Source organism: Excalfactoria chinensis, chromosome 4 (genome assembly GCF_039878825.1).
Source record: "Excalfactoria chinensis isolate bCotChi1 chromosome 4, bCotChi1.hap2, whole genome shotgun sequence".
Lineage (NCBI taxonomy): Eukaryota > Metazoa > Chordata > Aves > Galliformes > Phasianidae > Excalfactoria > Excalfactoria chinensis.
The window spans coordinates 20,571,261-20,594,118 of NC_092828.1; the positions used below are offsets into that span (position 1 = coordinate 20,571,261).

At 40.9% G+C, this 22,858-nt stretch overlaps 1 protein-coding gene across 8 annotated transcripts in view; it reads left to right on the forward strand.

Moving 5' to 3' along the window:
• Window positions 1-22,858, forward strand: part of TBC1D1 (TBC1 domain family member 1) — a 93,413-nt gene that overhangs the window by 1,931 nt on the left and 68,624 nt on the right. For 7 of the 8 annotated variants that reach the window (XM_072334781.1, XM_072334778.1, XM_072334783.1 and 4 more), the window contains exon 2: window positions 5,112-5,631. In XM_072334781.1, coding sequence (XP_072190882.1) covers window positions 5,212-5,631 — 420 coding nt within the window. In that variant the 5' untranslated portion in view covers window positions 5,112-5,211. Of the gene's footprint in view, window positions 1-5,111; window positions 5,632-19,284; window positions 19,457-22,858 lie in introns of those variants that run through there. The other variant, XM_072334786.1, reaches the window with a different exon arrangement.

Consider the following 22,858-nt stretch of genomic DNA (forward strand, 5'->3'; position numbering starts at 1 on the left):
CTGGAGAAGAGTTTCTTTTCATGCATGTTGATGAAACGAAGAGGACCTCTTCTCAGCAGCGACCACATCACGATGTACCCAATATATATTCTCGTTTGTATTCTCCTGCCTTTCCTGCTAGGAGGATAGAGAAATCTGTCAGTGTGAGGGAAGCCAATGTAAATCTCGGTCAGGGATCAGACGGAGGGAAAGGAGTGGTATTTTGCTCTGGCTTGCTTTCCAGTGTTCTGGCTGCAGGCCAGGGCTCCTCATAATCCCTGACTAGGATGATATTTCTGCTAAAATAATCAGTGGTGAAGTGCAGCCAGTACCAGTGCCTTTGGCTCCATTTGTCGGTCATGTTCAGCATTAATGCTGGGCAGGGAAGAGCTGAACTAATCTGTGTTCTTTCAGACCAGCTGTTCTTCACAAGACCTTGCTCTGTAGTTGGAAGTGCTTGTTGGCTTCTTCAAGGGAAAAAGGAAGCAGACCCCTGGGAAGAAGCAATGCTATCAGCAACTTGGTGTGTAGTAACTGAATGATTGTCTCTTGGATGAAGCCTGAAGTTGGGGAAGCTGGGTCTTGCAGTTCAGCAGCTCGCAAACCACACTCCTCATTTTATCACTGGCGTGCAGATGTCCTGCCTGCTGCCTTGCCCTACGTGCCTTGTGACTCACTGGTTCTGCTGTGGGTCTTGGTACTTCAGATGCCCCTGGGGGGGACGAGGAGGAAAGTTGTGGAAAGCAAAGGATGGCTTTGATCAGCAGTTGTCTGTGCTGACCGAGAGTCTGAAACTTCTGGCTGTGTCTTTGTAGTGAATTTAGTCTAGTCCAGAAGAAACAAGGCATGAAGGATAGCTCCTTACCACTACAGCAGCTACTGCTTTTCTTGATGTGTGTGTGTGCTCTTGGTTTAAGACTGTCTCTGTGCCCTTTTTGCCTTGTTTTCTGTAGTAGCCTGACTCCATCTCAAAGCTGCCTGTATATGTATCAGATTTTCTAGTATATGCCAGTCAGCATTGTGTCACATGCTATCTGAGCCTGCTCCTTGCTTGTGAAGAAAAGCAGTCAGGTTGGTAGCAGTGAAGGAAAAGCTGGGGACATAGAGCACATCTATGTCCCGTGTGTATCTTTCCTGTTAGTGGATAAGTCTAGTGGCTCCTAGTTTGTGTGGTGTGGTTAGATTTATTAGAATGTCTTTGCAGGGTTTGTTAGAAGAACTCAGTGATACCTGATAAAATTACTGCTGAGGCTGGCAATTCTAGATCCAACATGCAATATATAAAATCTGTTTTGTTGTTCTGCTGCTTTTGTTTATATTAATGTACTTCAATGTCTTTTGTTCAGAGACATTACAGTTAAAGAGTCTGAATGATAAATACTGCCAACTAATGTGGAGACCATCCAATACCCACTGTTTTGTGCTGCACTTTGCCTGGCTGGTTTCATTCTGATGGAGCACCTACAGCTGTACCAAAGCAGGTTCAGTACTGACAACATTAAAGTATAGTTTGGAGAATATTAAGACTTCTTGGAGCTGGCAGGGGAGTACTAATCAAGGTGATGCCATGCACTTCTCAGCAGTGAGTGCAAGGGGCAGAAGAGGTGCTGAACTGCAACAGACTGTGATAGAGAAGAGCAAGAGGAACCATCCCAGCAAGCACTGGGAGGAGAGCTGCAGGGATGTGGAGCAGAGCCTTGCAGAGCTCTTCCAGCTGTGGGAACGTGGCTGGAGAAATAAGCTTTGAAGAAGCTGTCTGTGAGTTAGTCTCTCAGACACCTGAGAGGAAAATGTGAACTATGTGAGTCTTCTTTACTGGTACAGATAGCAAAGGCACCTGCAGAGCCAAGGTTTGGAGTGGATGAGCTGGGTGGTAGCAGACAGAGGATGAAAGTGCTGCAGTGATGAGTAGCAGAGCCAAGGGCAGAGACTGGCCCAATGCACAGCCACTCTTTGCTCATAATGTGTGCTTTGTTTTATCATGGAATCATAGAATGGCCTGGGTTGAAAAGGACTACAATGATCATCTAGTTTCAACTACCTTGCTATGTGCAGGGTCACCAACCATTAGACCAGGCTGCCCAGAGCCACATCCAGCCTGGCCTTGAATGTCTTCAGGCTCTTATGGCTAGCAATAGGTCCACTAGGGTGAACAGAAGTATAGGTCTAAGTTAAGCATGTACACAAATACTCAAGTTACTACCTAGTCCTTGATGTAAACTGAAAAGATGTTACAGAAGCTAATGTGCAATCGTTAAGATTTTCTTGCTGGCATTGGCATGTAAGTTAAGATCCAGATGTCTGCAGGAGGCAGTGAGGCGTAAATGACAGGGAAAAGGGAGGTGGCATATGCAGAACAGTGATGTACAGAAAGCTTTGGGTTAGGTATGGAGAACTCTTGATGGTGAATTTGTACTCTGAGAAGCTGCACTCTTAGCCCCTCAGTGTTAGAAAATACAGCCTTCTAACTTCCAGTTAACTGTTTTGATTTTAGTATGAACTGTTTTTCTTTAGAAATAACAAATGCAGAGACTGGAGTATTTATATTCTCCACTTTGAAAGATGATTATTTTCTTTAAGAAGAGATGAATGCCGAGAAGCTTTGCATTTGTCTTAAATACTTTCCAGCAGTACAGTGTTTATTTAAGTATGACAGAATATTGACTTCTTTAAAGAAAAAGCAAAGCATGATCAGTCCATACAGTTGGCACTCAAAATGATGTATTATGTTGTGATCTTTACTCCTGTTTGAGGCTGTGGTGCCTCATAGGTCTGGATAAAGCAGTGTGGTAGGACTCCCAATGAAACTTCTCTTCCTTGAAAAGTTGACTTAAATGAAGATGACTTAGAATTACCCAGGTTGGTTTGTGTTTTTAACCACATAGCTTTTGTTTTGTTTTGTTTTTGCAATTAATTGCATTGAGAAATACAGTTACAAATAGGATGTGACTGATGGGTCATCATCTGTTCAACTGTTTGCTGCTCCTGTTTTCAAGGGAGAATGGGGCTTTCTTTGGCTTTGCTATCCTCAGATTATTATGGATGTTACTAAATAATGAGAACACTAAGATCTGTCAGCTCAATTTCCATGTGTTCTAGATTATACGTGGTTATGGTCGTGAATGAATCCAGCCTTCCTTGCAAGTTGCTGAACTGTATTTCCTTGTTACAGTTAAGGAGGACACGTTCGTAATGGAGTGTCAAAGAGGAAGTGAAGTTTCTTTGATTTCTGACGTGCAAAGCTACAGTGATAACGGTGTTTAGTAATTACACTGATAAGGTGGAAAAATGATTATTGAAGCAGCTATCCATATGATGCATTTGTAGTCATCTTATGAAAGATAGTTATTTGTTTGCTTGTCAAACACAAGCCACACATGCACCCACCCTCGCTGAAGCTTATAAGAAAGCTTTCTTTAAAAACTAGTCAATGTGTTTAGATTGCCACGAATGATGTTTTTTTCAAACACTGTCTTTACGTACCGGCATGGTTGGGTCTTCCTGCTGGATTTGGCATCCTTGTGACTGCTAGTGCTGTCATACAGAAGATGCAAATGTTCCAAAGAAGCAGAACTACCCTAACGCATGGCTGTTTTCTGCAGGTCATGTTTTACAGTTTGCCAGTTACTGCAGAACCATTTTATCGTGTTTGGGTCTTGCAAGTTAGTTATAAGTATACGGTTAGTTGAAAATGAATTCTTATATTGAAATTCTCTTCAATTTATTTACTTTTAAATCCTAATTATTTTTTTTTTATTTTCAACAGTGCAAAGCACTTCCAGAAACTCAGTTGGGAAACATTTTTGCAAGGACAAATAAAGGGCTGAGTTTAATGAAGGCTAACGAGAAAAAATGCTGCTATTTTTGATCGTCTTTGTAGATGAGCAAAGACCAAAAATAGTGTTGCCACATTAAACAGATGCCATTTATTAATACTTGTTCAAATATAATGATGAGATGTTTTGTCAGGAGTTCTTGGGACTGCTCATGTTGTTTCCCAAGAAAGACCTATTAAAAACTTTCAGGAGGCTGAGGGTAAGCTCGTGTCATGGTATTTAGATGTAGGCAATTATAGGCCTGTCAGCTTCTCATCAGTGTCACGCAGAATAATGCAACAGCTGACACCAGATTCAATTAATGAAGAGTTAAAACACGGTGGTACAACAGATGCCAAGCTGTATGTTTTCATGGACTGTATTTTGTAGAACTGAATTGGTAGATAGGTGCTATCACTGGATTTTGCTGTTAAAATGATCAATGTGTAATATTCATACTTGCTAAGAGTAACTGGGTTATAACAGGGTTATGTGTAACTTGGTTCTGCTTGATATTTTAAGAAATGAAAATGATACAAAAGCAATGTGGCAGACATCAAATATTTCTGTCCAGTCAACAAGCCCTTAAAGTGCAGTCATGAATGGTGAATCATCCCCTGGTTGGGTGGTGGTGGTAATGTTTCTGTTGTTGCTTTTTTTAGTGGGATCTCTGAGGATTGTTGCTTGTCTGTGCCGGGTTTATCTGTAATGGGTCAGCTGAGTGCTGTTAGGTTTTTCAGATGGTTTTTGTGGTGTTAATTAAAGAGAGAGGTCTAGTTTGTCCCAGTATGTGACCATTTGGCAAACTGTACTCAAGTGAGCAACCCCATGTAAGGGGCCAAATTCAACCTTACACACCTATGAATAAGAAAAATAATCTTTTATTTTAATGCTTTTGAATGTATGTCTCAGCAAACAATGACTTCAAATGCTGTGAAGGTTACGATGTAATCAGTTCTTTCTGTGATAATAGGATTGAAATAGGCTGATGTGATCCATGTCAGCCTGCTCATGAAGCAGAAGCAGGCTAGAAAGAAGGTGTATTCTTGAGTTTAGGTACTCAGTAGATAATTCAACAGGAGTTACAAGAACAACTTTTGAATCAGGACTGATATGTTTTCCAAGCAATATATTAAGTACTATTGTGTGTGTTAGACCTGAAACTGTAATGTCCAGGGTACAAGAAGTGTGCCATGTAGGGCATGGTGAATGATTGGTATGTTTCTTCTGATGTTAATCTGTTAAATATTTCTGTTACTGATGGTTTAGTTTTTAATAGAGTTGCAGTACCAATATAACTTTCTCTTTTCCTTCCAGATTTCTGCAGCTCCTTAATAAAAGGAGCCATCCAAATATTGCCATTCCATGGAACTGACATACTGGTGAATTTAGTCCTGGTTACCTAAAGGATTGTAAAATGGAGCCAATAACATTCAAAGCTAAGAAATATCAAGCAGCTGGTGATTTCTCAGCAAGCTTCACCCTTCAGCTTGTCGGTTCCCTGCCTGTGCATTCCCTAACCACTATGTCCATGCTGCCTTGGATTGTGGCAGAGATCCGGGCTCTCAGTAGTACAAAGTCTTCCAAAGAAGAACTTGGTGTCAGTCAAATCCGGCTTTATGTTTCACCATCAAGTTTGCGGTGTGAACCAGACACAGGGAAAAATCAACAGTGGGATCCTTTGATTTGTTCTGGTCTGTTTGAATACAAGCCACAGCATGTCCACAAACTGATTCACAACAGCCATGATCCAAGCTACTTTGCTTGCCTGATAAAAGATGGAGCAGCAAATCAGCAAAGTACCTGCTATGTGTTCAAAGCTGATGATCAAACAAAAGTAAGTAAAAAAGGAAAAAAAAAAAGAAAACAAACACCATCAAACACTCCAAATCAACTTAAATTTAATAATTCATTCTTGTTCTATTATCAAGGGCCTTATAGAAAAATGTAAATGTGGAGGAGGACTTGACACTACTTCTAAAATAGATTTGCTTTTGTACTGTTTGAGACTTCTCGCCGTACTGTAAGACTTTAGGGCTGCATTATAATTAAAGATTTTATCTCTCTAAAACTCACAGAAATGCTTCACTTTATTTGATGTTAATGGTTCTGCTGAATTAGAACTGCTTAGTATGTGAAGTGAAAGGTGTGTAAATCTACGGGATCAGAACCTGAATTTTGTTGGCTTAGAAAGCACTCTACTTTGGGATATGTGCTGAAATCTTGGCTTCTGTGTCAGTGAGTTTTTCTGCTGATGTCACTGGGGCTAGAGTTTCACCCTCAAGCCATTGTGAACTTTATCTAAGCTTATGGTCAGACCTCTCAAATTTCTCTTTTCATAAATTGAGACCTGTGTGGCTGGGAAAGAGGTGCTTCCTTTCCCAGAAGATATAAGGAATGGGCCATAGCCCCATACATAGCATACCTTGAACTGCAAGACACTGTGGAAGCCTCTTTCCCAGCTGTATCATCCATGTAGTGTCAGAAAACAGAAGAGAGGCCACTGCACAGTGCCATGGGTCTGAAGCATGTGCTTGCTGCTGCACATTGCAAGATGGGAGTTGTGTGTGCGAGTCTCATGCTGTGGGTGAAACTTGCCTTGGTCTGCATGCAAATTGCTCACTTGCTGAAGAGTCTGCAGCATTAAAAACAGACGATAGCTGCTGCTTCTGCTTGAGAGTAATATGAGATAGTAACTCTCTGAATTAGTAAGACTGGCACAAGGTTATTGTAATAGGTTGATCTACTGCAGGTGAAATAGTGACACGTCCTTCACCTCTTAAACGTAGACCAGTGCTTATGTTGGAAAACAGCATCCTGCTACATGCTTTCCTCAGAAATGTCCTGCTGAAGAACCTTGGAGGAGTTATGTGAATGTATACTGCATGCAGGATTTATGCCAGCCTGTCTGAGAGCAAAACATTATACGGTTCCAAATACATGTCTCAAGCTTAGAGGTCAAAACACAAAGAAAGAGCTTTAGTTAAATGTCTCCGGGAAAAAAAAAACAAACGGCTCCAGTAAATTAGAAGGAAAGTATGTCATAAATCATAATCATTCAACTGAGAAACCACGTCAAGTTAGAATGTAGAATACCAAACGTACGTGTATAAGCAAGTAGAAGTAAGGAATAGGTCTTTTGGGACTTGACGCTGATTGGAAGCCTGTCAATACATTTTGCAGTTTGCCCATGCATTTCATTTTGTGACTTGTGGTTTTACAGGATTATGGTTAGATTGCAACACCAATTGCTTCAATGTGTTTCCTTTTGCAACAAAAGAATGAAAAAAAGTACTTTTTTCCTCAAGTTTGATCAGAGTCCTGCACCTGCTTGAAGCTGAAGTGAACATAATAAGGGTATAGTTAAATTTGCAGCTATGTCTACTTGGTTTTAGAAACAACCTCCACAATTTTTGGATGCCTATTTTAACTACCTAGCTTCAAATTCATGTAGCTGTCTGTCCTTTAAAAAACTACCTTCCACCTCAGTTCTCATTTCCTAACTTGTCTTGGTTGCCAGAAGTGAGTTTTGTTGACTGTTGATGCAAGCCAGGTTAACTTGGAGGTAGGCACCTAAGCAGCATTTGTAGACCTGTGCTTGACAAGAGGATAGTGGAAATGCCAAGTGTTCTTACCTCCTAGAGTGAAACCCTGCTTTTTCTTTTCTGTGTAATTTCTGTTTAATCCAGCGTTGTGCAAGCTCCTTATGCTCTATGTGGTGATGTTACTCTGCCCTGTGTATTATATCTTGTAGCTAATTGATGTTTATACATTTATGAAGAGGTGTGCGCTGATGTTACCTGTTTAGCAGATAGCGAGCTGAATGGACAATAGTGAACTGTATGCATGTGTTGCAGATCAAGGGAGCTGTTTGCTAAATGTGAGTTGGGATGAAGACTTCAGCACTATGTTGCTGAGCTCACATTCTGCTTCAGAAGAAAGAAATTTTAGAAACTGGACCTTTGCAGCCTGTGTGACTGAGCAGACTCCTGTGCTGGCAGCCTTGCTCCTGAGTTCTCTTAACATCCCCTCTGAAGACTGAAAGCAATCTTACAAACCTAGTCTGCATTGTCAGGGTCATATTCCTTTTAGAGTCCAGAGTGAACAAAAATGTTGAATATATATTCTTTGTCTCTCTTCTACAGAGCTGGAGCAGAAGGCCAGACAGGTTTGGTCACAGAATTTGTATGCTGATAACTTTTTATCCAATGATCCTGAGCATCTGAACTTTTGTGATAATCACACTCCATCTATTTCTACTACAAACCAGCAGGGTACTCCTTATAATATTGTAAACTGCAAAAGCTACAGATCTTTGTAGTAGGGTTATATTTTACATGGAGTTCTCTTGGTCAGATGATACTGGATCTGAAGTAGAAGGTGTGACTTGCAAATAAGTTCTGAGTATATCCACATGTCAGGGTAAGTTGAATGCAAGAGAGCAGAAGGATGTCTGTAGGAGAAGTGGACTAAAAAGACGAAAATGAAGGCAGCTGAGTAAAAGATTAAGCAGTGAGGGCTGTTGAAAAGGAGGACTAGAAACTTGAACTTTATTCAGACAGAAATTCCACTGGAGGTGACAGAATGTGCAGAAAACTGGAATGGTAAATGGGCAACCATGGGCATTGCAGATGACCTGTATTACTTTATATGTACATATTGAGGTAGAGTACATACTTGATTACTGAGAGATTATCTTACTATATAATAGGAAAACATTTTGTTAGTGGGAGATTTATTTTTTGCTGAGTAATATATTCCTAAAATCCAGAACTGATGGAGCGGAGGGAATGTATCCAGGAAAATCATTACATAATATGAACACAGTGCTGTCAGATTCATTGTTGCTTCACTACCTACATATCATCCTCTTTAGAGAAGACATTGGTAGACAGGTAATTAAGACTAAAGAAAGTCAGGATTCTTTGCTAGGAATTCTTTGTCCTACTTTTCTTGAGGAGTGAGAGAGCTGGCAGTGCCCTATTGTATAATTAGTCTTCACTCTCGGATCCTGTATAATTGTTTCCATTTCATCATCATGACATTATACAGCTCAATTTCTGGGCTGATACAGCAGTAAAAAGGGAAGGATGGAAGAAATGTTCCTGACAAACTGTTTCTTGGCACTTTGCTTGTGCACAAGCATATGCTTATAGGGATCATTCCATTCCACTTATACTAAAAGGAAGGGCTTTACTGCCTCCAGATAGCTTCTCTTATGAATTAGGGTTCCCCTATCTAAGCAGATCTATGCCTATGAGATCTGGACTCTGGTACACTTTCATAAAGTGGTTTTTTTGTGGGTGGGTGGGTTCCGTGCTTTTTTGTTTTGTTTTTTATGCTTTCACCCTCATCTTGTGAAGATTTGGTGGTGCCTCTTGCTTGAGTAATTTCTGCCTGATGATGGGGCTGAGGTGTTAATGCGTATTCTTTGCAGGTGCTCAGGTGTAGAGCTGGAATCAATTATATTGCCTGTGGGGAACTTGTGAGGGCTATGAATAGGTCATAGGTGGGAATTCTGCATGCTGTGTTGAGTAATGGTGATGGAAGCTGAAGGAAAAGCTACTTCTCCAGTAAATACATGCTTGTAGAACAGTACCTTAATCATAAGAGTGCATTGTTGTTGTTGAACACAACAACATCCACAACCTCCTTGGGCAACCTGTTGCAGTGCATCACCACCCTCTGAGTGAAAAACTTCCTCCTAATATCTAACCTAAATCTCCTGTCTCAGTTTAAAACCATTCCCCCTGTACCATTGCTATCCACCCTTGTAAACAGCCACTCCCCCTCCTGTTTCTACATTTCAAATATGGTTACAATAAGGTTCAAATAAGGTTACAATGAGGTCTCCCCAGAGCCTCTTCTTTTCCAAGCTAAACAAGCCCAGTTCCCTCAGCCTTTCTTCATAGGACAAGTGTTCCAGCCCTCTGCTCATCTTAGTGGCCCTCCTTTAGACCCACTCCAGGTGCTCCACATCCTTGTTGAAGTCTGTAGTCTTGTAGGAGGGAATATTTCTGTGAGAATATCAATGATTGATAACTAGAGAATGAAGGTGTGTAAAACATCTATTTCAGATTTTTTAAAAGATTAAGCTTCATTCTCCCTTGCTCTTTCTACAGCCTGCATGCAAGTGTTGTCATAACAACCTATATGCATATTTGTGTTTATCAGAACTGTTAATGCTATAGTTGGAGAGCACTGGATGAAACTGTTTTGTTATATAGAGAAATTCTGCCTGTGACTTAAGATCACGGATGCATAAGATGTGTGTGTCTGCTTGCTTCTTCTAAACCTTCCTTATGCAGTGCCATAAAACAAGGGAGAACTTTTGGCCCAGGAGCTGGGCTTCTGTCAGCTGCAGGAATGTTGCCATGAGGGTGACAGTGCCTGTGTGGGTGTAGCAGATGAAGGATCCCACTTGAGCCCAAAGCTTGCTCTAAAAGTTGATGGCACCGTTTGTGTGGATTTCCCTTGTACCACATCTATCCTGTCACAGATGAGCTCTGTATCCTTATACCATTGTACATATTAAAATACAACCCTTGTCCTGCTGTTGAGCTACTTGGTCACAACAGTAATCTCCACTTTTGTCTGATTCTTTTTGCCTTTGTGTGCACCGATTGCTTTAATAGCTATGACTTCTTAAACAACCTTCACCTACTTCTATGCTTTACAATAGCTTATGTGCTCAAGTAGATTAGGTTGTATTACCTGGAATGCAGTGTGCTTTGTTACATGTTGTTTGTGAGCTGATTATGTTCTGGAGAAGCTGGTTTTGGATAATCAAGGCTTAGCTCACTGTGAGGCTGCACAGAGCTGAAGTTGTGAGTGAACTTCACATTATTCATCTATAAAAGGAATTGCAAAGGCCCTGTGAACTCCAAAGCAGTTGTTGTGAGGCTTAGCTTAGGATTCTTATGCAACTTGTTTTTGCATTAGACTTAAATATAGGACCTCACTAAGTATCTCATTTCTTAATAGGACCGTTTCCCTTTCTTAAATTAATTCAGGCAAGATGATTGTAAAGATTGAGGTATTTTGTTTATTACTGTTTAATGAGTCTTTAATGGTTCTTTTTTTTTTTTTTTTTTGGGGGGGGGGGGGGCGGGGGAAGCATTAAAATCGACTGAAACAAAACAGAGTAACTAAGATTACTTCAGGGCAGCTCAGAGCTTCATATGTCTGTTTTTACCCTCTTATTCACATGTACTTTTCTTTATCCTTTATTTCTTCTTCTTTTGTTTTCTGATGTAACCTTCGTAACTGTGAAGTGCTATTAAGATGCCGGTGCTTTTTTTGTTTAGGAAATCTCGCCCATCTCCCATGTGCTAACTGGAGAAATGCAAGTGAGAAACAGAAGGGGGGGATTAAAAACAGAATAGAAGAATGGAATAGGTACCTGTGCACATATATAGGCTGGCATATAAAGTGGGTCAAAGTTTAGCTCTGTAAATCTTAATAGAGTATCATATGTAATGCAGCAGCCAGCTATGCTCTGGCTGCTCTCACGAAGTAAGCAGGCTTTACACTTAATGTGAGCCAAGAGTGTAACTGTGAGCGGGGCCAAGTGAGCCAACTCAGTGCCTGGGGTCTGTTGAGAGGATTTATGTATGTAAACTCGCTCTGCTCTCTGGGTCTTTGACAGCCAGTGACCCTGTCCCAGACAGTAATAGTCCAAGCCTTTATGATGACTTATCAGAATCTGGAGAGACTTAGAAGAGTTTAGCTGAGCTAGAAATGTCACTACATTTGCCAGTGTTTTCTGCAAAATAGAATCACAGAATGGCTTGGGATGGAAGGGTCCTTCAAGATCTCCTGGTTCCAACATACTGTATGATTTCCCATAGCCTCCACTTCTGATTGCTGCATGGAGCAAGTTGTTTGTGCAATACTATTGCCATTTCCTGACTTAAAGTCAGAGTTAATGTCTCAGCAGGGAAGATGATATTAATCAAATGGTTTGCTCTATTTTATTGCAGATTCCTCAATCTGCTAAATCATGCAGAAATTTCTGCTACAGAATTACTACTAAAAACTCTTAACGTGATTTCAGTACTGTAGTGTATTCTGTATCAGGTCACACTGTTCTCAACTGAAGTGCATTGGAAGTTTGTGTGTCACTTGATCTGCCCTGTGCTCTCTCTTTTAGCTGAGATTATTTATTGTTCCATCACTCTTTCTGTTGGAAATTGTAGCAAATATACAAAACAGTGGAACTGAGGCTAAATTAATAAACAACAGGTCTGTGATGGCTTTTCACTACTCACCATTCCTTCTGCTGCAAGTTTTGATGTTGGTAGTTTATAAAACCCAGTAAAGGCAGTGGGAGCTTTAACCCATGATATACAAATGTCCTGGAGGGTCGCAGTGGAGTTATCTTCAGAAACTTCCACTTCACTTGAAGGAGAACTGTTGTCTGTGTCTTACAAAATGGCGAATGGGATACAGAGAAACTGAGACTACAAAAGTGCAGTGTTTGTAACCCACCTATAAGCTTTCATTTATGTTTAAGTTTATCATCAGTACGAGTTCCTGGTTATCCTGTTAGTGGAAATTCCTAGAATCAAGTCTATCTTGGAAAGACAGTGGTTCAACACTAGTTGTGTGTCTGCTTGGCAGGCTCCTATGTCTCTTGTGACTGATATGAGGACACTGAGCACAAAGCAGCCATGTAACCAGTGATTAGAGCATTTGTGCAGGAAGAGGGAGACTGAGCTTGTTTGCTGCTGGGCACTGAGGCACTGGTTTCTGTGCTTGAGGTTGGGGCACAAGGCTATTCTCTGTCCTTTTTTTTGTTAATGGGCCAGATCCATTGTGCCAGTAAGTGGAAAATTTGTAACTAGGATTAACAGAAATTGCAATAGCATTGAGAATTTGAACTCAGTCTGCTAAATTGTAGGCTAAGTCCTGCATACCTTGTGCAAAACCAGCATTTCTTTCTGCTCCAAACCAGCTCAATGTACCTTGTTAGATCACCTTACATACTTTGTCAAAATTCAAGTTGATGTGACTTAGAAATTAAAGTGAGAACATAAAGTAATTAGGGATATTTTTTTTCCTGGTACTTTCCCTAGCAGATGGTGGAAATTCAGCACAGCACTGAAAGGTACTCTGAAGGTTTCAAGTGTGCAGCAGGAATCGTTGTTACTTTTCATGGTGGTTTCAAAGAAGGGCTAGGAGGAAGGAAGGCAGGCTTGCACCCTTATTTAGCCTCTGTAGGTAACATGGGCCCTTGGCTCTTAAAGAGTAACTGGCCTTAAAGTTTGTTCTGCTGGCACTGAGTGGGAGGAAGTCGCTGTGCACCAGCCCAGTGAGCCCAAAGATGAAGTAGCCTTGCTCTGGGAGGACACAGTCCAGAGCATGGGAACAATCTGTGTGCTGGTAACAAAAACACAGTGTGATGGGTGAACAGTTGACTGACAGGTTGAGCAAAAATGTTTATGGTAAATGGATGTGCATCAGGCTTGTGATCAATCACTGCTGGGGCTCTGCAGGGTCAGTTCTCTTTCATGTGGTCGTCAATGACTCACATACAGGACCTAGAGGTATATTAAGTTTGTGGGTGACACTAAACTGGGAGGAGATGTTGACTCCCTCCGGGTAGCGGAGCTTTGCAGAGATTTCTTGACTGGACAAGGCATGGACAGTTACCCACTGCATTGAATTTACAAGAGCAAGTGCTGGGTTTTGCATCTCTGGAGCAACCCTGGCTATGTGTACAGCCTGGAGGATGAGAGGCTGCAAAGCAGCAGTGTGGAAGGGAATTGGAAGTTCTGGTTGATGGTAAGTTGAACATGAGTCAGCAGTGTGCCCTAGTAGCCAAAAGGGTTTCAACTGTACCTTGAGGTGAATGAGATAATTTCACCAATTTTGTCACTTTAACCTCATTCTGGGATTGGCTTTATGGTATTCCTCCTGTATTTGATGTATTATGTTTTTGTCAGCTGGAATATTTCTTACTGCTTTGCTGAGAAATACTGTTACCAAGAAATAAGTTAACCTCTGTGAACAACTTCCAAAACTTTGTAAGAGTCATAGAATCATAGAATGACCCGGGTTGGAAGGGACCTCAAGGATCATGTAGTTCCAACCCCCTTGCCTAGCAGGGCCACCAAACATACACCTTTACTAGATCAGGTTGCCCAGGGTCCCGTCCAACCTGGCCTTGAACACCTCCAAGGACGGGGCATCCACAACCTCCCTGGGCAGCCTGTTCCAGGGCCTAACCACTCTCCTAGTAAAGAACTTCCCCCTAACATCCAACCTAAATCTTCCCTCCTTCAACTTGGATCCATTTCCCCTAGTCCTGCTATTAATATAGCATAGTCATAGTGATGCTGCAGTATTCAGATTTGTTTGAAAATCCTGAAGTAAGCTTATCGTAGAAGATGATTTGAAAGTGTGATGGTTTTTAAATCCACACAGTAGTCAAAGAACAATGTAAACCTTCAAGCTGAGGGACTGTGAGTATCCGTGTGTTACTCCAACACTGTGTTTGATTCTCCAGCTTCACAAGTGCTAACAATAACAAAATCTAACAGTGAAATATACAGCTCTCTTTGCTGTCCTGTACAAAGTCTGCCTACTGCAAAGGTGTTGGATGTAACACGTACCAAGTAAGAGCAAGTAGTAGTGCAAGCCTACAGCTTAAAACTAGACAGCAGCCAGCAAAAAGCTCTGGGCAAATACATGTAGTACATTACCGTGCCTGAGCCAAAGTAAGGATGACTCTTGAAACCTTGGTTGTATATACAGAATTAAGAGTTCAGAAAAATACTGTTTGATTCACGTCAACATTGTTTGTGTAGTAGACTGAATGCATGCTGCTACAAAGAGGAATAACTAATCATAAAGTAAACCCATTGTATTTCCTGTAGTTACTCATTGCTGTGGGTTATTAAAGTTATTTCAAGAATCGAGGACATTGGTAAGAATGCTGCCTTACTGGCTGCCAAATGCAAGTCAGAAAATCTGTAATCAAAATACAGTTCTTAATTTTTCATCTAATTAGTTGATGGCCATAAGGAACTTCACGCATGTTGTAGTGTCTTAAAATTAATTCTGTGGTACGTTGTGCAGCGATGGTGCAGGTTAAGGACAGAAGGTGTATTTTAGAGGGAAAGCTGGAACTTCTTTAGCAAAGAACATTTTGCATAAAGAGCCAGTCTTGTTTAATACTTTGTCATGGCATGTAATACGGTAGCACATGGAGGACAATGTCATTTCACTCTATAGTGAAAGATAAAGTCTTTAAATGTGTAGGGAAATGCTTTTTCAAACACGTGAGAAAACAAAGGCCATATCTGTCATGTGGGTCAATGTGATCTATCTAGATGGACTTGAGGTCTTCTGCATGAATTAGGTTGTAGAACTGGGTTCTGTGTTAGAGATTACTAGAAATAAAAGTTTTAGTTCACTTCAACGTGCTCATTCAATTTGTTTTTGATTCTGTAATGGCCTTAATGGAGAAATTAAAACCATACATATTGAAATACAAATATGTCAATTAATAAATAATGATACTAAGCAAACCATCTCTTTAAAGTAGCTCCTATTTTCCATGCAATCAGCTTTTCAGTTAGAGTTTTGCCTGCATGAAGCTGACATTTATGCTGAGCTCTCAGGGTCATCAGATGTGGCCTCTTTGACTGTAGTGGGGCAGAAAACCAACACAGAGCAGGCGTATATAACTGCTGTATTTACTTTAGCAGCACAGTCTCCCACCCCGTTATACGTCAAAGTGAATAACAGTAACAAATAGCTATCTTAAAATCAGTGCTTTCCCTTGCCTGGTATAGACGCGGTTGTTCTATATTTCTGTTATTTTACCCTCTCTATGGACGTCAAGTTATGGGAAGGGCTGTGGGAAATATTTTCCTAGAGAATGATTTGTGCGGCTGGACAAATACAGGCTTACATGGATATGGGTGTCAGCCCCAAAGGTTGAGCGCTGATGATGTGACACAAGGATTGAGTGGATAATGTCAGTTTATACTTGGTTTGTGCTTTGTGTGAAACTACTGATTGATGCTTGCTTCTCCTTTCTTTCCCACCCTCCCCCCACTTTTCCCAGTGACAATGATTGAGATGCATTGCTGACTGTAAAAACAGCCTCACTGCTGACTCTTCCATTAGGCAGAGTTTGATCCTTCTGTATAACTGATTGAATGCTTTTGTCTCCAAGCCTCTTCTTTCAGTCCTATCTAGCATACAAACAAACAATCCAGTTTCACACATACATAACAAGCAGAATAAGCTTTAAAATGTTAATATTTGTAACCATAATATAGAGTAACTTGCTGAGTTGTTTTTTTCCTTATATGTTGTACTTATCATCAGACTTTACTGGACTTTGACAGTAAGAGAGAATAAGATGAAATCCATCTCTGGGCTAATCTGAGATTTTTGCAGGCCCCATACAGTAGAAATGCAGGAAGTAACTAGCATTAGCTTTCAGCTAATATCTGGAGGTATGTTGTATGTCTTAAAATGTGTCTAACTAAAATAGAAGTGTTTCTTTGAGAGACTAAAAGTAAACTGTAGGTGAGTCTTACTTCTGAATCTTTGATACTGAAAATATGTGCTTTAATGTCAGGCTAATTCTATTAAAGATGACAAGAAATACTTGCAGTAAAGAAGCTGAGCATGAAGGTACTTGATGTCCAATTTCTGTGGTTTCCTTTTGGGAAATTTTGGTAGACAGAACCACCTTCAAAACCAAACCAAGAGAAAACCAGTACAATACATTAGCATGCTTGGGATGATTAGCATTGGCAATTCAGCATCACTAGTAGAAAAATTGGGTTCTCTCCTTTGATTTCAAATCAAATGAAATTCTGACATATGTCTAGGAAGCAGTAATACACTGAAGTCTTAGAAGCAGAATTCCATTTGGTGCTGCTTCTTCTCTGCACTGTTCAAAGCCTGCTCTGACATGTATAAGTTATGCTGAGAAGTCAGTTCCTCTTTAATCTGACCAAGGCCTTGAAGATGCTTTTGTTTTCCTGGCTTCATGCATCGTTCAGAATACTCAGATGCTTTGATTTCCAGACTGGGATTTAGGAGAGGCAGCAGTTGAGTTCCCATAGTGGATAACTTTTTTTTCCCACCAGACACAAGTTTGCAGGCTCATCGTAGCTTAAGTCGAGGTGTTCAAGTGCCACTTAGTGGCTGACCCGAGGAAATGAAAGATGCTATGCTGGCTGTGATGGTTCAACCCTCTCCTGCTTTTATTTCCCACCAGCTGTAGAATTCATCACCTTATCTTAAAGCTACTGATGGCTTAATCTAAGACTGGCTGAAATCACAGCCTGGTTGGCTTTAGAGAAAAATTTCACTGCTGTGATTCCCACTTCACTTTCTTTTTCCAGATTGCACTGTCAGAGTTCCATTTAGGATCTCCATACATGAAACAAGTCGCTGTTTTGCTGTGTTGTGAGCAAGCACAGGAACCGGCAATATGTTAAAGTGCCTCTGGAACTGAAGTAGCGGTGTTGATGGAATTGATAAGAAAATACCATGTATTCTTCAGTATTAGAGTTAAAAAATAAGATGTACTCCTTGGGGCAGTATTTGGTGTTGGTTGATACTCTGGGATGTCCCAGTTCCCCACAGCAGGATATCTGATGGGTGTAAAAAAAACTTAGCTCTGTCATATTCTGAGCTTGATTATATCATGCTTCTATCTGGACACCAGGCCCTCACAGAGTATGACTTCTAGAAACTTGCAGGACTTCAGAGTATCATTTCCATGTAAGTTACTGACTCCATAGTGAACTGGTTACAACTGGCAGGCAGCAAACAGCACTGTGTGTCCATTGTTTATGTGCAGGTTTCTCTTTTGCTGGTAGGTTTTCAGTGAGCACTGATCAGGTAGGCAGAGTACCGTAGAAAAGACATGCTTCCAGTTTTCCTTTAAATTGAAGCTGTTCTGTTTTGTTTCAGTGCAAGCTTTACAGTTTTGGTGTTTTAATAGAGTATCCACAAGCAAGTTGTGTTAGCAAGAGTTGGAAATGTTTCCAGGGACATCAAAGAAGGAAAACAGAAGGCACTTCTACTGAGTTCAATCTGAGCTTGCTTGTGAGTGAAATCAAAGCACGTGTATGGGGGTTGACACGGGTATGCAAAGAGATAATGTAACCTATATGATTATATTGAAGAGTCATTTAACTCTTTGGCTTTAATGTTGCAGCTTTTTTGCATTTTAGAAGCAGATAAAATGAATTAAAGCTAGCTTAAATTGCAAACCAATTATGATTGAAACCAACAGAAGACTAAGAATTTATCTGACCCTGCTCTGATAACTTCTGAGGTTCTCTGAGCATGTGAATGCAATCAGACTTGTGAGCTCAGATTCACAGGCTGCAGTGGTGACTGAACTTGTGGTGTTCCAGTGTTGTTGTAGGGTATGACTGTCTGGGAGAAGTCCTGATGTCTGGCACATCTAGCCAGGTGCATGCAGGCTTTTCTGGAACATCAGAATTACTAGTTGGTACTGGTAATGCACGGGAGGGAGGAAATGGCATAATCAACCCATAATTATTTTATTCTAACTGTATTTTTTTTAAGTAGGATGCCACACATTTTGAGCTTTATTCCTGAAAATGTGTATGTGTTTCCTTAATTTTACCTACTCCAGCTATCTTATAGTGATGCTATCCTAGCTCTCCCCATCATAAGAAATGGTTAAAACGACCTGTTCTGAGCAAATCCGTTTTGTCCATGTGGATTTGTGGTTTGGGGGGGAGCTGATTCAGCGTCTTAAGGCTCCCATTGTTCCTGCAGAGGAGCGGAAGTGCAGTCAGCACATGTGGCAGAAATGTGCAGCCGTATCTTCCAGCAATGTATCCCGAGCCCTTTGAAGCGATTCAGCTTTATCAAAACAGCAAAAGCTCAACAAGGATAAATCCTGTTGCTGTGTTTTATGTCTCTGTGTTGTATGTCGTATTTCACAAATGATTTTCAGTGTGTTTTTAGCAGTCAGACTGAACTGGCTTAGAGTAACTCCATGTGGAATGCAGTTTAGAATGAAACCTGAAACTGCAAACTTCTGAATGAAGAGTTAACTGAATAGCAGGAAAAGTGTCTTTTCAGATTGGTGTAGACAGTGTTTGAATCCTGCCTTTAGAAATGCTTTATTGCCATTTTGCGGCTTTACTGTTATTGAAAGACAGTGCAACCTAGCCCGAGCAATAAGAAATCACAGCAAAGTGAAAGCATGTGTGGGAGGGAACATCATTGATAAAGTTTTCCATTCTCAGGATAGAAGAATGAATATATTCAACAGCACAACGCAAAACAAAAAATTGCAATTCACTTCATAAAAATGCAGCACTGTGTGCATCATACAAAGCTACCATATGTGCAAGTCATGATATTAGGAAGTTTCCAGTGGTGCTCTGAGTGCCACGTGACACAGGAAATTTCTAGGGCAGGACCGTGCTGCAGCTTGTAAGCAAAGGAAGGGCTGGCGATGGGAAGGGGCGCAGAGCGTGGGCCAGGCCAGCTGCGTGTTGCCAGTTGGCTGCAGGATCCTGGGGCTGCAGGACAGAGCCTGTTCCAGTGCCTGCCAGGGTCTTGTCCAGGCTGATGACATGAGGGCAACGTTACAGAAGCTGAAGTTTCTTCAGCTTGATTCTGGAAAAGAACAGGACAATACGGTACTTGTTTCCTCTTTTTGTTACCTATGTTTAAGGTGCTTAAGGATATAATAGCAACTGAGTCTGTGATTTCAGTGGGGTAGGGCTGGTTCCTTTTCAGATGAATAGATTTCACACCCGTGTGATCATTGTACGTAAACTGCAATAGCGCCGTGTGAGCTCTGGACCCTGTACCTGCAGAGATGTAAACCTGAACTGACATTCTTTATTGTTAAGCTATTTTTCCAGCAAAAACAAGAGTGTTACCATCTAATAAGGGGGGGAAAAAGGAGGTTAAAATTTTGTTCAAAGTGTTATTATTTTACTACTTCTGTTTATTTTGAGATGGGATGTGCTTTGGAATATCTCAACTCTAGTAAAATTCCAGCAGGCTCTGTGAACTGTCTATGGGGATTGCTGCAGAATTCAGTCCTGAGGAATCAGTGTGATCTCTGCATATATCAGAGCTGTGAGGTTTAAGTTATTAATTTATGTTGTGGAGAACTCTTAAGTGGCTGTTTTGCATGGCTCTTCCTACTATGGAATTCAATATACTTTACAAGGCTACTGCTGTTGCAACTGAAGTGCACAAAATAAGATGCTCAGGGCAGTGGGATTATTTTCACATTTTTGTAAATTATGTGAACAAAGCAGCTAAGCTACAACTCCATGAAAGTATGCATTTAAAATTGTTCATCTTATATTATTCATTGCTGAATGTCTGCAAGAGAATAAACCGCATATAATCATCTTAGCTAACATGAGGCTCCATTTAGTAGGAGTGTGAAGTTATATGCAACTCACAGCACGCAGAGTAGATACATTTTACAACTGTGACGTTTTCCTTACCTAGTAAAATATAAAAACATTTTCTGTTCAGTCTGGTTTTCCTCCACACTTTTTTTTGCTGATTAACTTATCCATTATTAGAAGTGTGTAGTATTTGCGTGTATTTTCCTGTGTGAGGTGGTGCTTTTACACAAAGGAAACGAGGCACATTTTCAAATGAAGCATCTGTCTTCCCGTCGGAGTAGCTTGGCTTAACCATTTAAGTATCAGGATCAAGGAACACTTTGAACATAGCCTTCGTTAAGCTGCATTTCAGAAAAGCATTCTGAAACTTTCAGTTTTTTGTGTGGTTTTTGTTCTGGAGAGCTCTCAGTGGTTGCCGTGAGGAAGCAGGAAGCATAGGAGGCTGGAGGAGGAGGGCACAAAGTCCTTCTGTGGCCATTTCTTTCAATGTCAGGGGATATTAATCCACCTCTAATTATCCCATCCTTAATGCCCTGTTGCCAGGGGTGGGATTTGTGTTTAAAAAAACAACAGTCTGGCATCATTGCTATTTTATGCTTTATCTGATCATGTCAGGGGCTGTGTACAGATGTGCATTGTTCCTGTGGAGGCTGCTGTAGCTGCCCTTTTCCCGGAGGTTTCTCAACAGCTTGTAGAGCTCAGCTGGTTGCCCCTCAGCTTGGTCACACTGAGAAGAGCAAAAACTACTGGCCTGCAGGGAGGGATGTGGGAGGCGTCTGCTTCAGCCACAGTCAGGATCACACTGATGATCTCAAGGGTTCCACCTGTCTTTGTATCTGCATGGTAGGAGCAACCCCATTGGTCTAGAACTCCATTCTCTGTTTGTGCAGTTTGCCACTTTGCTCCGCTCATCCTTCTCCAGTTACATAGCTGCCAGAAAATCCTCCATCCCAAAACAGTGTAAATGCTTGGAACCTCTGATGCCTCTTTTGGCAATTTCCTACTATGTGCAGTGTTTCCCCTGTTGTTTGCTTCCCATATTATCCTTGTAGTTTTCTTGCCTCCAACCATTCAGACTGAAGTGGTATCTTTACAGGTCTGCCTGGACTTACCTGCAGGTTTGGGATATTTAGTCAGTGTTCGTTTTGTTTTCTCTTTTATGAACATCTGATCAGTTGCTCACAAGCAGCTCACTCAGCAGTGCATATTTGATCATGGGAGAATGTAAATGTGATTTTGCCTTAGCTGAATTAGTCAGTGCCCATGGCAAAGTCCCTGATGACTTCAAGGGTTTTTTTTCCTCTCTTTGAGAAGACAGAAAATACTCAATCCAGCATAATGTTTGCCAATCCAAAGTTTACTCATTGGTGTTTTTGGAAGCATTTGATGTGTCAGGATGATCTCAGTCCAGCTGAGCATTTTGCATTAGATAGCTTCAATGTATATGGATGGGTATCAGGATCCTACAGCTGGATTGTATTTATTGTTATACTTTTTGTGGATAACCTTACTCACTTTCTTTCTCCATGTACTGTTGCCTTAACATCACAGCGGGCATTTCTGTACCAGGATATCTTAGATGTTCTTGACATCACTTGACCTGCCTACCATCTGCTGTCATGAAGGACCACCTCACAATAGGGCAGAAGATAAAAGTTTCCATATCAGACCCACGGAGAAGAATTTTAAGATAGTGGCAGCAACTCATAAAGCTGCTTTAACCTTATAATGAATCATTTCATTGTCTCATACTCTCCTGATCTTGCTCTTGTTGATCAAGCATTGACTGCAGGACAGCATTTGGAGGACATTATTCCACTGCTGAGCAGCATATGAACCTGGACTCCTATTCTACTTTCATACACGGTGTAGGATCACTATTCCTTCACTTGAATCAAGGCTTCTTAGCACTTACAAGTTCTGTAGCTGAACAGATAATCACACGGATGCCAAGATCTGCAAAAGAGTCTGGAAAGAGTTCTGTCACTGAGGCTGGTGCCCAGGACTCTGACAAATCATTCTCTTCTGTCAGTCTGCTGCACAGGGAGAGGATTACATGTTATCTCTAGGCACCAGCCCAAAGGCTTGTGTTTTTCTTGCTACTACTGGTTAGCAGATACCCAAAACTCTTTAGTCTACACTCCTAACTGATAAACAAAGTGTACAAAAACTACCCAAAACACTGTCATTTTCCTTTCCACTGAGTGTCTGAAAGTCATTAAGAAGCCATGCTGTTTTCTTCATTGAGAACTTGGTTTCATCTTCAGTTTGTACATATAGCTCCTGACAGTGGGCTCCTTTGCCTAAGGGGATAGCTGCTGCCAGCCAGTTACTTCTCTTCAGGGGGCTGATGCAGGTCTTGTTTGAGGTGGTTTGTTGGTTTTATGATGAATATTTTATTTTGCACCAAGAAATTGGAATTTGTTTATAATTCAGCTGAAATGACTAACAAAGTTCATTCTTATGATTAATATTTGGATAGAGGGAAGTCTGTTTTTTTCAGTAGTTTCTTCAGTGGATCCGGATTAATTGTTGGTCTTGTCTTAAAAATTTTATAGAGATGGCTTAATATTCTGGAGTTATTTTGGTACCTTTTAACATAGTTGTACGTTATTAACAAAATATTATTAATATAGAGAATTCTTATGACAAGCATTATTAGTGTAATAA